The sequence below is a fragment of the Archocentrus centrarchus genome, chromosome 16 (assembly GCF_007364275.1).
Source record: "Archocentrus centrarchus isolate MPI-CPG fArcCen1 chromosome 16, fArcCen1, whole genome shotgun sequence".
Taxonomy (NCBI): Eukaryota; Metazoa; Chordata; class Actinopteri; order Cichliformes; family Cichlidae; genus Archocentrus; species Archocentrus centrarchus.
In genome coordinates, this window is record NC_044361.1 from 3,382,826 (window position 1) to 3,396,919 (window position 14,094).

General features: G+C 41.2%; 1 protein-coding gene across 2 annotated transcripts in view; it reads right to left on the reverse strand.

The window, feature by feature from the left end:
- thsd7ab (thrombospondin, type I, domain containing 7Ab) overlaps window positions 1-14,094 on the reverse strand; it is a 195,901-nt gene that overhangs the window by 2,546 nt on the left and 179,261 nt on the right. For both annotated transcript variants that reach the window (XM_030750731.1, XM_030750730.1), the window contains 4 exons: window positions 11,121-11,219; window positions 9,510-9,592; window positions 7,125-7,338; window positions 3,809-3,896 (listed from right to left, as the gene is read on the reverse strand). In XM_030750731.1, the coding sequence (XP_030606591.1) occupies window positions 3,809-3,896; window positions 7,125-7,338; window positions 9,510-9,592; window positions 11,121-11,219 (484 nt within the window). The remainder of the gene's footprint in view (window positions 1-3,808; window positions 3,897-7,124; window positions 7,339-9,509; window positions 9,593-11,120; window positions 11,220-14,094) is intronic.

Below are 14,094 nucleotides of genomic sequence, written 5' to 3' on the forward strand. Positions count from 1 at the left end.
TGCAACTTCTATTAAGTCTTTTTTATTTCAACCACTTCATTATTGGTTTTGATATTTCATGGGATTCAAAATCAGACAAAGCTACAAAAAAAAAACAAAACAAAAAAAAAACTGCAACCAATATGATTTAAAAACTATAAAAAAAAGTGCAGCTGTGCAGCCTAGATTGCACTCGCTGCAGTTTTCAGTTTATTTTATGTGAAAGGTGTTAGTGAGTTAATTTGCAGACAAACTTTTCTACCAGAGAAAAAAAGTAAAGACACGATTTATGCTTTTCTCCGAGCCATCAGTGCTGCCTTAAATATCAGGATGTGTCAAAGTGAGGAGGTGTGTAATGTTTGAAATTTTAATAAGCATTTGATATCCCATAGGGAGTGGCTGTTAAAAACATTAAAGCTAATATTTAGTTCTGTATTGTATCATTTAATTTTTGTTATTAAAATCTATTATCTGGTTTTAGCCAGAAAAAAAGTCTAATTAACACTTCAAAATCTCTCCACAAACATCCTCCCAAAGCCAGAGTACAGAAAAATGTAATGAAATGCTTCAGAGAGGAAATTCAGGACGATCAGAGGAACTCTCGGGGGAATTTCCTGTGAACAGTTTGTCTGAAGAGCTGCAGAGTAAATGACAGCAAACACCTGCATCTTTCATCTGCACTGACTCATGTTCACACTGCAGCTGTAGCTAATGTTTGCTCTTATTGGCAATTAAGCTTTTTCAGTTAAATGATTTGTAGAGCATGTAACTCAAAAGCAGCAAGTGTTGATATTACATTAATAAAAAAAAAATGCTATTGGGACATCTGATCTAAAATAAGTCTTTATAGATTTTTTTTTTTTTCCCAAAGTTGAGAGAAACAAACAATATAAAGTGTTTATCTAGTAACAGGGAAGTGTTACTGTGTTTCCAGTTTTGGCCACAAGTGGGCAGCGTGACATCATTTAACTGAAGCAGCCTCACCTGCAGGCACTATTCACGAGCCTCTTTGAGGTCATCATCTTAGTCTGCTGATATTAACAGGGATTAATAATATTAACCCCTGTTAAAAAGTTAAATGAGGAAAAATGTTTTACATGGCTGCTGAGAAGTATGATGAAAATATGAGCGACAGTGTAGTAATGTACTATTTTTTTTTCTCATTTTCTAAACAAATGGAGTGTAACTATTTTTTTTAATGACTAGATATTGATCTATTGATCAACAGTTACTAATTTAAAACCAACTTTTTATTAACACATGAACATGATTTTTGTCCACATCCTAATAAATGAGGTCATGTGGTTAACGAGTACTTTTAGAGCTTATTGGAAATGTTAAAACTGCTTTTTTTGGCTGAGGTTTCTTTGTGTGGGTATTTTTATTTTGAGTATTTTAGTTTTTTTGTTTTTTTAACTGATGTACAATATTGCTTTGTTCAGTTAAATGAAATGTTATTCATATACTGTAGCGCTTCAAGGCGACTGTGGATGCGATTTCTTGTCAGGGTTTAAGAAGATTTAAGAAGCTCAGTACAGCCATAGAGACACCCCGGTCTTAATAAACACTCACTTTTTAAAATTATATTTAAACATGGCTCTTTTTTTGATGTTTAATTACTGCAGATTTTGTCTGAAGTGCTATATGAATAAACTTTACTTGGTAATGGTATACCTGCTTTTAGTTTAGATATAGGTAACTATAGTAACTGAGACCGTGTGGATGGAGCTGCTGTACCCTTTTGTTTATTGGAGTCCTGTTGTTGAACCCTTGAGCCTGAGTGCTTTGAATGTCAGCATCTTGGTGCTTTGAAGTTTTTTTTTGACTTGACTTTGCAAAATAAGCATCTCACTGTATTCATTAAGACTTAGAACAAAAAGTGATCAAGTGTTTCTTGAGGTCAAGTAACAAAAAAGAAAAAGTTTCAATCTTCTGTTAATGTCTTTGTGGAATTGGAGTCGCCGCCTCCTGCGAGCTGTTAGAAAGAAGGCAGGCTTAAAGCACTTCCATCACTTTACATTTCAGATGTGGAAACTACGTCTGTCTAGACCGAGTCTGTGGGTGGTAGTTGTACTTTTAAACTTTGGTCAGAGCTGACCTTTTCTCCACAGTTTTCAGTCTTTGTTAAGCTGACTGCCTCCTGGCTCCTGCTTTATGTTTAGTGTGCAGACACAGAAGTGGTTTCAAGTTCTTATTTAACGTCTTTAGACCCGAGCTCTTTTTGGGACACATTTTTCTCCTAGCTATTTGGGATTAGTTGGACCTGATGAGTATAAAAACTAACCTTCATCTTTGAATGAAAGTAACTAAATCATTACATAGTTGTTACATACTTACATACATACAAATATGCCCATATGGGGACAGTGGGTATATGTTGAGTATAAAACTTTTCTGCACCTTATACTTCAGTGTATTCAGTAAAGTCCAAATATAATGTCCCCATATGAGGACGCAGGGGCTCAGGAGATTACTGCAGCAGGCAGGTATCAAAGCATGTTTCATTAAATCTAAAAGTGTACCTCCCTCACTGCTGTTCCTCCCAACTTTGTGTTTATATACTACAAAAAATGAGCAAAGCTAAGTGAAAACCCCTGGAGCGAAAAACTGAAGCCAGTGTGGAAGTGTCAAAAACTGCAGGTCCTGGACGGATCACTTGAGGCTGAATCCAAAAGTGAATCGATCCTTTTTACACTCGCGTGTTAAAATGTCTCATTTCCAGCATTAAAAACATGTTTTCAGACTCATAGTTATATTTTCTCTCTCCCTCACAGTGGGTGTTTTTGTTTGTTTTTTTAAATTTGTTTCTTATAGCAAAGCCATTTGTAGACTTATAAGGCATCAAGTTGACGAATGTGTTGACACTAGCTATCTGCTAGGCCTCGTTTCCTCGTGAATACTACGGCTTCCTGTGACCATCGAAACATCTGTACTTCAGTTAAGGTGAAACTCTGGTATTTCATTAGTCTGTTGCTTAGCTCTAATTACCTGATATGTATGACTGTGCATTGCACCTGTACAGTTTATGAATGCAGCTTGTACACCATGTTTTCATTTAAATATGGTATCCTCTAATTTGGGGGAAAAACCTCAATGATTAGGGTTTACTATGCTGTCCTAAACTAATGGTTGATATAATGGGGGTTATGTAGAGCTTTTAGAGACATATTATGGTTTGCAACCAACTGTAATGATAATTTAGCTTTGTGACCTGTGCAGATTTAGTGTGTGATGTAATTAAAATTAAGCAGCAGGTGGAGAAAAGGTGGGGATGTATTCATATCTGTATGTCTAAAAGCTCTAATAGCTCTCTACATAAAGTGAGAGAAACATTTTCTGGGTGGTTTGTCCTCACCTGGACCAGCATCTTCACTCAGCCAGTCAGGCAGGACATGTGACACCTTGAGAAGGGTCACAGGGAAAGCTCAGGGACTCGCAGGTACTTATACTGAAGGGTGTGTCGGGGTGGGGGTGAACCCTCCACATCCTCTTTAGCTGCTGCTGCTTTCAGCTAGCTCTTGGCAATCGGGACAGGTGTAAGTCATCTCATGTGCATTTTGGCCCATCCAGACTGCTGTCCCATTGGTATCAGACTCTTGGGCCTTAAGTGAGCGATGCACCTTAGCACAGTAGCTGCTGCTCTCACATGGGGAGGGGCATGAAGGAAGCAAAAGAAGAAGTAAAGACAAAAAAAAAACAAAAAAAGAAAGCGATAATGTGAAGGAGGGGACGCTTGAACTCAAAGCGGGTGGGGGGGAAATGTGAAGGGTTTGGTTTCATGGATGAGGATGATGATTATAAATAGGGGAGATTAAACTCATCAACTCACCAAGCTAGGTATATCATAGACACTATGAATATGAGGAGCACAAAGGCTCCAGCTGCTACACCATACACCCACATCTTCAGCTTTCCATCTGTGGAGGAGGAGGCCCATCAGTTTGTCTGTTTACACTTGAACACGGCACCAGCAGCCATTAAAAAGAACTCGGTGAAGGTTTCTTCTGCACTTCAGAACAATTAGGGATGCACTGATCCAACTTTTCCCACTTCCAGTAAGGTACAGACGTCTCGGCTCTGAGCGTCTGCCAAAACAGTACTGATCTCATACCAGTGATAAATTAATAAGCTATATTCCTCATGCTAAGGCAGAGACTTGGAGTCATTTTTTTAATGTGAGGAAACGGGCTCAATTTAAGGACCCAAATACAAATAATATATATATCATGCACTGGTCTCCCTTCAGCTCACTGTGAGAGTCATTACTGCATATCCCTGTGATTTACGGTTGCACTAGTTTCTGCTTTTCCTTGTCTGATGTGAGTGCATCATCAACACACACACACACACACACACACACACTAAGTGGAGTAGAACTGACAACTACTTCTTCTGTTGGCTGCTCCACAGCAGATCATGTCTCCAGCTCACCCTCTCCCTACCATCCTCTTGTTATACCATCCCTCTGCATGTCCTCTCTCACTGCATCCGTGACTCTTCCCTGTGGTCGCAGCTCCATCCTCAACATCCTTTGTTCAGTGTATCCACTGTCCCTCCCCTGCACACGTCTAAACCATCTCACCTTTGCCTCTTTAACTTTGTCTCCAGCTGACAAGTGAAATAATCATAAAGTTTATGACACCATGTTTTGTTACTATAATTGTGATTTAATAACTTGCCAATGAGAAGAAAGCATCACTGTTGTTTCAGTCGTGTCGACTCACTCAACCACAGTTTGAGGTGAAATATGTCCAAACTGCTGACAGCTGTGTGATACAGCACAGAAACACTGAATAGATCAGCCTGTTGTCAACAACAACTGATCCAGCTTTTTGGGTCAGGATTGGACCGATGTGATATCCAATCCAAATATTGGATCAGTGCATCCCTTTAAATAAAATAAATACATCAGCCTGTGATTTACAGTGTAATATAAGAATCAGGTACTTAACCGTGGGCACAGTGGAAGAAAACAAGGCAAAAAATACAGCGGACGAGAAACCAGCAGAGCATGTTATTCATAAATTTGTTTTCTCCGAATGCAGCAGGTTGTGTCAGAGCCCGACGGTTAAATAGACCAGGGGCTGATTTCACAGGAGTGATTTGTGATCATTGCTTACACAATGTGTACTGGTGTCCCATTTCACAAACTACTCTCACTCATTCATGGATCACAAGTAGACATTTTTCTTTCTTTTTTTGATTAATGAGTTGAATGTGTCAGGATTACTGGAGTGGTAATTTATTATTAAGCCAGCGTCTTGGAAATCTGGTGAAAAGGGCTCCAGAATGACTTGGAGGACAAAACTACCTCGCTGCAGAGACACTAGCACGGGTGCAAATGTGAGCCAATCAGAAATGCCCAAACAGATTTTAGCCAGAGCCAACAGGAAATCCTGAACACTAGTAAATTTACCCAGTTTTGTTCATTGGGATTTCATTTCCTCACGTATAACAGAAAACAGGAAAATGTCAGATCCTCTCAGAATCGTTGCCTTTAACATATGATGGTTGAGTCTCCCCACAAACACTCATTCTGTGCCAGGACAGTTAGTGACGAGTCCTGCCCAGAACATTTCAGCCTTTAAATTATTATATTTTACATATTTCTAAGCCTGATTGATCAGTATCAGTTTAAAAAGTCTGTTTTAGCTAAACCAGTAACTGTTACTTTATAAAAAAGCAGCACTAACATTGACATCAGAGCAGAAAACCTAAGCTGGCACATACAGGCCAAATCAGTGATGCAGTGGGCATTATAACTGCCAGACCTATACCAATAATTACTTTTCCCAGTTTACAGTTGTGTTTACACAATACCGTAAGTAGCCTGTACTGTAAGTACTCTGTATGTACTCAGGAAGTACCCAGTATTTGCAGATATTAAAGTATAATTTCCTTATGCATACCCAGTAGCTTTTCTCTTGTTTCCAAAATGTATCTGATTCATGCGACACAAAAACACTGTAAATCACAAGCTGTATAATTGAGTAGTACCTTCTTGCCTCTCTATTTAGCAGTACTGCAAAAGAAACAAGCGAGCATTCGGAAGACAAACAATACAAGGGTTACTGTAAGCGATGGCATGTGGATGTGGAAGCGTTTGCTCCGGAGAGACTTTAACTCAATCTGTTCTGCACTCTCGCATCCTAAATGGTTCTTGCATGCATCATCAGTCACAACGCTCCGTGCAGACGCTGCTCTCAAATGTTAATGTAGCGGAAGTCGAGAGCAGGTAGCGAAGCTCCATCCGTGCATCTGAAAGAACTTGTGTGATATTTCATGTGTCGGTTTTATTTCACACACAGCTGCAAGTACAAGCTAACATTAATTCAGCACTGTCAACACTAAATCTGCTGCAAACATACTAAAGTACATTCTGCTGTTATGTGAAAACCTCTCAGCTTTATGTCTTAACTTCACTTCAAGGATTATATGGTGCTCTGCAGGTTGAGAGAACTCTGCAGACGCTGGACTCCGAAATCTTTTTCCCCTTCAGACACACTTAAAGAAACTTGAAATGGAGGCGTTTTCATTATTCTCTGGAGAAATGTTTTATCCACACGTTCTTGACTCGAAGCTTTTACAGATATGCTATCACCGCAATTGGAGGCTTGCTTTGGACGTAATGTGGTAGTTTGATTGTTTCTACTTTCTTCCTGCAACCAATTTAAAATAGTGCCTGGTTCCGTGTGTCTTCATTCCCTTTCATATAGTGGTTATTATAGCAACTAGAGGGGGGAAAAAGGCAGCACATTAAGTAACACATGACATTTAAAAGATTAAAGAAGGGCTGTTATGGCTTTCCTTATTTTCTGTCATATCTCTGTATGATGTCAACGGTGGGGGAGAATTTCCATTATCCTTAATAACTCAGGAAAACCGCTCTGGCTGTGAGCACGCTGCCTCACACATCTTTTATTTAGATCTTCTGTTTGTGAGAGGCTGCCAATCAGAAGGAGACTGGCTGGCAGGGCAGGTGGGCTGCACAGAGGCCATGTACAAGATAAATAAGGATTATTTTGAGCTGTTAACCTTACAAAGCTGCTCTAGTTGAGTCCAATAATAATAAAAACAAAAAAGAGCTGTTTAGTAAACATGGATATGAATCTGCATTAAGTGTAACCTGTGTGTGATGGTCTGACCTGGTCCGTAGGGCTGCAGGTACCAAGTCCGCCCGTTGCGTCCGGGCTGGATGGTGGTGGGCAGTGTGGGGTTAATGGCACGACTGGTCTTCACGTCCCCTTTCTTGTCCCCTGCTGTGGGGATCTCCAGGACGGGGATGGGGGCACACTGGTCCAGCTGCCCAGCCGGTGACAGCACCTCTGTGAAGCCCTCCTCGCACATGCAAATACCAGCCTGCAGGGGGCAGCGCAGATTCATATATAATTTGAGCTGAAGGGACAGTACAGAGCTCGAAGGGATGTTGAACACGGTAACCTGAAAGTGAATTAATTCATGAGGAGTGTTGAGAAGAGGGCCGGCCGTCGGTATGGTAGCGTGGCCGGCCTGTTACTGTTCCAACACGTCCTCAGAGCCACGTGTGGTGACATTTCTCATTCATTTGAAGTCAATCAAGATAAAAGCACAAGCTTCCAGACAAACCCAAAGCGTGGTTTTGACCTGCTGTAGCCTCATTCCCATATACTGTATTTTCTACTAATGCCTGTTTATAATTCAGCAGGAACAGTAATCACTTGTGCTGCAGCCGGAAGCCCATTTAAGCGTTGCTTTGCACCTCTGGTCACACACTGTACCTGAACACTCACAGCTGCACCTATGACCCAGAGTAGCTGCAGTTGTGGTTTAAGTGCTTTGCTCAAAGGCATTTTAAAACTGGTAACTAATGAGGGCTGCTAATTGATTTTCCCCAATGGTCACCAGTTTATTACAGTAACAAGATTTAAACTTGTACTCTACAATATAAGGATGTGCATGAGTAGTCAACCAGACCATTAAATGGTTCTGCCCTCACTAGTCAGCAACAGAAATACTAGACTGTTAAACTACTTATTCATTTTTTTTTTTTTTGTTATTAATGCACACACAGTGGAGAAAGAGCAAACCAGCAGAGCTCTACAGTATTCTGATGTAGAAACTAGCAATGCATAAATGGATTCTGCACAGACATGTGGACACTAACCTGAAAGGAGAGAAGGCTGCTGCCATCACTCGTAATGTTACCTAGAAACGCAGCCTAACAGCATCATATGCACAGTGGTGTTAAAGCTGTGAAGACTGATCGTTGGCTATTAAATGCACCTGCGCTTACAGATGATCCTTAACTTCCATTAGATTGTGTTTAAATTGGACTGTTTCCTGATTTTTAGGGTGTACTCTCACTATGCAAACTGTACCCCCAGTCCACTATTTATTTAGTGTGATTGCTGCATACGGTACCATACCCTGGCCTGCTTGCAGAGGTGGTTAAGGGCACATTTAGGTTGGACACTTGCACACCTAGTCTGACCACCCAAGCATGTAACTCCAGTGATTTCTCAACAACCGCTGCCTCTGTGAAATTGGCCTTAAGTAATAAGGTAGAGAGGATGGTGTGTCACCAATTCCAAAGCAGCTCCAGTAAGGCCACGAAAATACATAAAATCATAAAGTTCGAGATGCTTAGACTGAAGTACAGTATCCTCTGGTTTAGATCAGTAAGCACAGTGTGAGTGCAGGCCGGCAGGAAGGGGGGGGGTAAATCATGGAAGCCTGCTGCAAACACATCCTTTCACTGATTAGTCGGATATTTTGTCAAGGTGTGATTTTATTTATTTATTTATTTGTCGTCATTATCTTGGAGGCTGCAGGTTGTGATACCACAGAACTGCACTCACTGTGCACAGAGGTGTTTTTGTTAATATGCTCTCACTGATATTAACACGGTTGCAAAAATATAAGAAACACCCATCAGTCAGAGTTATGTAATGCAATCAAAGAGCACAGCAGTGACCATAAACGCCTCTCTGGAAAATTGAACAGTATCACCATGATGGATGGAGGATTTCCTGCTGGACTGTTGTCTTACACTGCATTAGGTTTTAGCCTCAGTGTACCTAATAAACTCTGAGTGCAGTTTTTTTTTTTTTTCCCTCCATCCTCGTCCTGGGATTGAATGGGAGACCTCAGAAGTCCTGACCCTGCTTCTCATCTGATCGTTTTGACCCGCTTATTCAGCGGTTACATAAGTCTGCTGGCTCTACGAGCTACTCCAGCTGGTACCCTGCCTTCATTGCTGGGTCAAGAGTTCCTAAAAGCTATCCAAGCCTTTAAAATGGATCGCTTTGTGATTTGCCAGCTGCCGTGTCTGTGAGACACAAACTTATTTACATGATTTTGATGAAGCGCAGTTGAATGACACTATGGAGCAATGGGCTTTACATCTTCATGCTGCTATCATTTTATTCCCTGCTGCATTCAAATTTAATTCAGTGTGTCAGTGTTCATCCAGGGAAGCCGTGCTTTGGGGTTTAAGAAAATTGTTCTTTTATTTCTGATTTTATTGTGATACGAGGATTAAATCCACTCACCTCACTGCAGAAAGACTTTGGCATGAGGCAGGGTGGGTCACAGGAGCCGCTGTCCTCTGGAGCATTCAATGCAGGACAACCTCCTGCGGGGCAAGAGACAACAGCATCAGGCTGAGTACGTGGTGTATGATCAACACAAGCATAATCTGTGTATCCTGATAGATCCGCTGCTCTGTTACTGCATCTATGTGTGTACTTTCATCTGTATCAATAACTCAGTAAAGCCAAAGTGGCCAGGTTTATTTTTACAACAATTTAATGTGTTGATGTGTTAAACAGAGATGAAAAGCTGTACCAGCTGCCATCGCCCACCACCTTTAGCTCCACGTAGAAACAAGTGCTTCGTTTCAGTGCATATAACAGTGTGTTATATTTCTGACATTTAGTGTAAATTTCGCCTCCTACATAAAACTGCCACCAATGGTTCAGACTTACTGTTGAGCTCAAGAGCTGCTGCAGCCTCCAGTTTCTCACTTTAAAGGAAAATTCAGCTGCGCTGTTTGTGCTACAGTATTGTGAATAATAATGTTTAATAATTTTCTCTTAATTGTTCTGTTTTTAAAGAGGACTGAAGCGAAATCCCCTGACAACAGTTTGATCCCTGAAGCTCAAATGTTATCTGATTTTAATGTTTATCTAATTGTTTATTTTATTTATCGAGTTGAAGATGATATATATGAAAATATACTCTTATGAACTAAACAAATTCACTCAATAATAAAGACAATCATTGGTTGCAAAAGCTAAAGTCATACCATACCATAAGTCAAAGGGTGAAAGAACATAAGAAGGAATTCAACTCCTGAGTAACTTTTCTGCAGACCTTTATGCTCATTTACTGCTCCATATTTTTATTCTCTTGCACGACTGATAGGTCATGATAATGCTCATTTCTGTCATTCTGGGCAGCCCTAATTTTATCCATCTAATTAACAGCTTCAGAGCCATCTCTCCTTTGCCACTGCTGTGCTGATGCCACTCAGCCTCTGCAGCCTCTCCTACCGCAGTGAACGCTTTGCTGCTCATGTTTTCAAATGTCCTCAGCAGCTTCTTGCTACATCGGTCCCCTCAGCAGATCATCTGCTAAGAGCCTTGTTTTTTGAGCACACTTTTGAATTTTGAATCCCACACGTCTAAACTCGTCCGGTCTCGTTTCTTTCATCCGAGAAACAAAACTCAAACCTTTTACTGTCAATTTTTAGTACACACTTTAATGTTCTCAGTCCAGAACACATCGAGTCAGCTGCTAACAAAAACTAGCCGGCGCTCACACATCACCCCCATTCTTGCTTCCAGTGAAATTCAGATTGCATCCTAAAGTTTTATTAATTATATAAAAACCTGTGTCTACAGCACACCTGCTAAGACCTTATTCCAGCAGCCGGCCTGTCCAATCATCCGATGTGGGTCTCATTTTAAATTCAAAGGCCGCCGCTCCAAAACTTTGAAACAGTCGTCTGAAGCTCAATCTGCGGTTTCTGCTTTCACAGTTCTCTTTTCTGAAACCAGCTCTTTTACCACCTCCTCACTTTAAGTCACGTTCCTTCTGATTGGTTGCCCCTCTTCAAACAGCGGGCGAGGTCATTGGAGCAGTTTTCTGGAGTTCCTTACCAGTGATGTTGAGTCCGTCTGAGCGCTGACACCAGATCAACGGCCGGGTGGAATTTGGGCCAAAGCTGCTGAACCATTTGTACTCGTAACATTCACCTCCTGAGAGCAAAACACACAAAAACAATCAACAGCTGTTAAGGCCGTACTGTTGAGTCAGGCAGTGGTGTCCATTAATCATACGAGAGACACCAGATTAATAAAGCAGCTGCTAAGTTGTGGTTGTATAATAGTCTCTTGTCACATAATATGACTGTGTCTTCACAAAAGGGTCCAGTTCAATGTTTTAATCTTCAGTAAGAGCTTTTGCTTAATGACTTTTTATCAGTGCTATTATGACTTTATCAATATCTCCATCAGCGCAGTAAATGGCTGTATTTCCCTGTGGAGTCCTGTGTAACCAATCATCAGTCCGGCCAATTCAGCGAGAGTAAATGAACAATTTAACCTTGAACGAAAAAAGAGCTCCATTCTCCACAGAGGCGGGTACAGTATCAGCGCTACGGCTCTATCTCTGCAGCTGAGAGGACTTCACCTTTTATGTTATGTACTTTTCTCATTTCTCTCCTCCTTCCTTGCTCCGCTAGAGCTGAAGTCATTTTTCAAACGTGCTAAGTTATCGTTGAATCGCTCACTTCGGCTGGCACTTCCCACCATCTTTTATGAGCAGACTGGAGTTGTACTACCACAGAAATATTTCTCAGTAGAAGTTTTTTTTTTTTTTTCCCTGGAGGCAGAAATAATGTCAGTCATAGTTCCAGATATGGAAATCTTTGTAAGGGCTGAGAAAGGCGATGGATGGTTTTCAACCATGTTAACTGAAAGGAGAAAAAAAGATTAATTATACCCAAGATTTTTTTTTTTTTTAATGGACTGCATTATAAAGCACTTTTATACCAAACTGTTGAACACATTCAGTCTGCAGTGGCTGCCAAGCAAGGTGCTGTCTGTACCTGTCACAATCATGGCAGCGTGGTCACTAATAAGAGGGGGCGTTAATGTCATTCAGGTTTGCTGGGGCGTGTTTTCAGCTGCTCCCTTAATTCCCAACGGTTCACTGCAGCAGATGGATCCACATGTTTGATTTGGCACAGACTTGCACCCTCCCGTTTATCCAGGCTTGGGACGGTCACTAGGAGTGCTGTGATTGTGGTCTCCTGTGATTCTTGAACCAGAGACCTTTCGTGTGCAAGGCAAATGTGTTAACCACTACAGCATGGAGCCACCTTTCAGGTTTGCTGGTTACTCTGTAAAATCTGGTAACACTTTATAACCACCATGTTTAATAAATGGATATGGCAGTTCATAGCAAATAGTTATTTTACTTCAGCTACTCTGAATTAGACAAGTGGAAGGAGATGGATGGAATCAATGTTATAATTTGTTTTATCTAGTGTGATATAAAACTGTAGCTTTACAAATAAATTTGATTATGAGAGAACATCTATAAATACAGCATTAATGTTGGCATATGTGGGTGTATTTGAAACATCATAAATGTATGTTTGGCTGCTAAAGCAGAAAAATGCTGCAAATCCAGATGTTTTTTCCGCAAATAAGCTGCAGCGCTTCACACACATGTTCAACCAGGCAACACAAAAATATCTGAACAATCACCACAGTGTGCACAATAAGCACCAAAGTTTTGTGTTGCCTATTTATCCATCCATAACCGCTCATCCAGCTAGAATCGCACTAAGCTTGGAGTCGATCCCTGCACCTCTGGGTGAGAGGCGGGAACACCCTGGGCAGGTCGCTGGTCCATCACAAGGATAACAGCAAGAGAAAAATGAAGTCACTCCTACAGCCAATATAGAATCACTTATTAAGCTAACATGCATATCTTTGGACAAAATGATCTCTGCATTGCAAAATTGTATCAGCTTAATGAAACGGTGAATTCTCTGTGAGGTGAGAAAGACCTTTGACACGCGATCAGTGAATCCACTGAGTGCTGATGAGACTTGCATGTTTGTGGTTCCCTGTGGAATAAACGTTACACTGATTTTTACCCGGTCATGTTCTCATCAAATTCTGATTTGAGCAGCTTTAAGCTTTCAGGCAGTTTCAAATTTAAACGCCTCCAAATAGAGAGAACAGTGCGTCATTAAGATTTTGCTTTTATGTCTCTGAAGCTGTTGAGAAGCTGTGAGCAGCTCCTTTGTTGTTTTTGTTCTTCAGATTATTATTATTATTACTGCACTGAAGTAAAACTGCAGGTCAAAATCTAGTCATTCTGTCATTATGGATGTACTGCAGTCACAAAGCGTGGTTAAAAATGAGTGTACTGTAAGACAGCGCAACTTGAACACCGCTTTGCTTTTGTTTTACTGAAGCCTCGAGCTTCACATCAAACCTTTCCCTCCCTCCATCCCCAGCCTCTCTTTCTCCATCACCACCCTCTCCTCTCCTGCCTCCACACTCTCTTCCTCCTCCGCTCTCACTAGTCTTGGATGGGCCACCCCCCCCCACCCCCTCGTGCCTTGAGAGATACTGTGAAACCAGGTCAGGGTAGCGAAGACTGCTGTGGGGCTGTGTACAGTAACGAGGGAGGGAGGTGAGGAAGACTTACAGTATACTGTGTGTTGAGCTTCGTCGTGGTGATTCACAACCTGCGCTGCATCTAATGGGTGATTAATGCAGCTGGGGAGCCGCAGAGATTACTACAGTAAATGAGCATCTGTGTTTCAGCCTTTTGAAAATCTGACTCGAGAAATCCCATCTGGGAGAGCGCCAATTGACCCAGCGTAAAAGGGAAAGAGTAGCAGCCAGTGCTTCATTCTTCTCGATTATGTATCGGATATGATAGGAAAGCAGCCCACTGGTTAGCATTGATGCCTCCAGTGAGGAAAATCTACATGACTCCTGTGTCAGAGCTCTCTTCTCCACGATGCCAGCATGATGTTGTTCAGTAGGTTTCTTTTGGTGTTCTACTTTCCTCTGACAGTCCAAATTCAGAGCGATAGAAGACTAAACA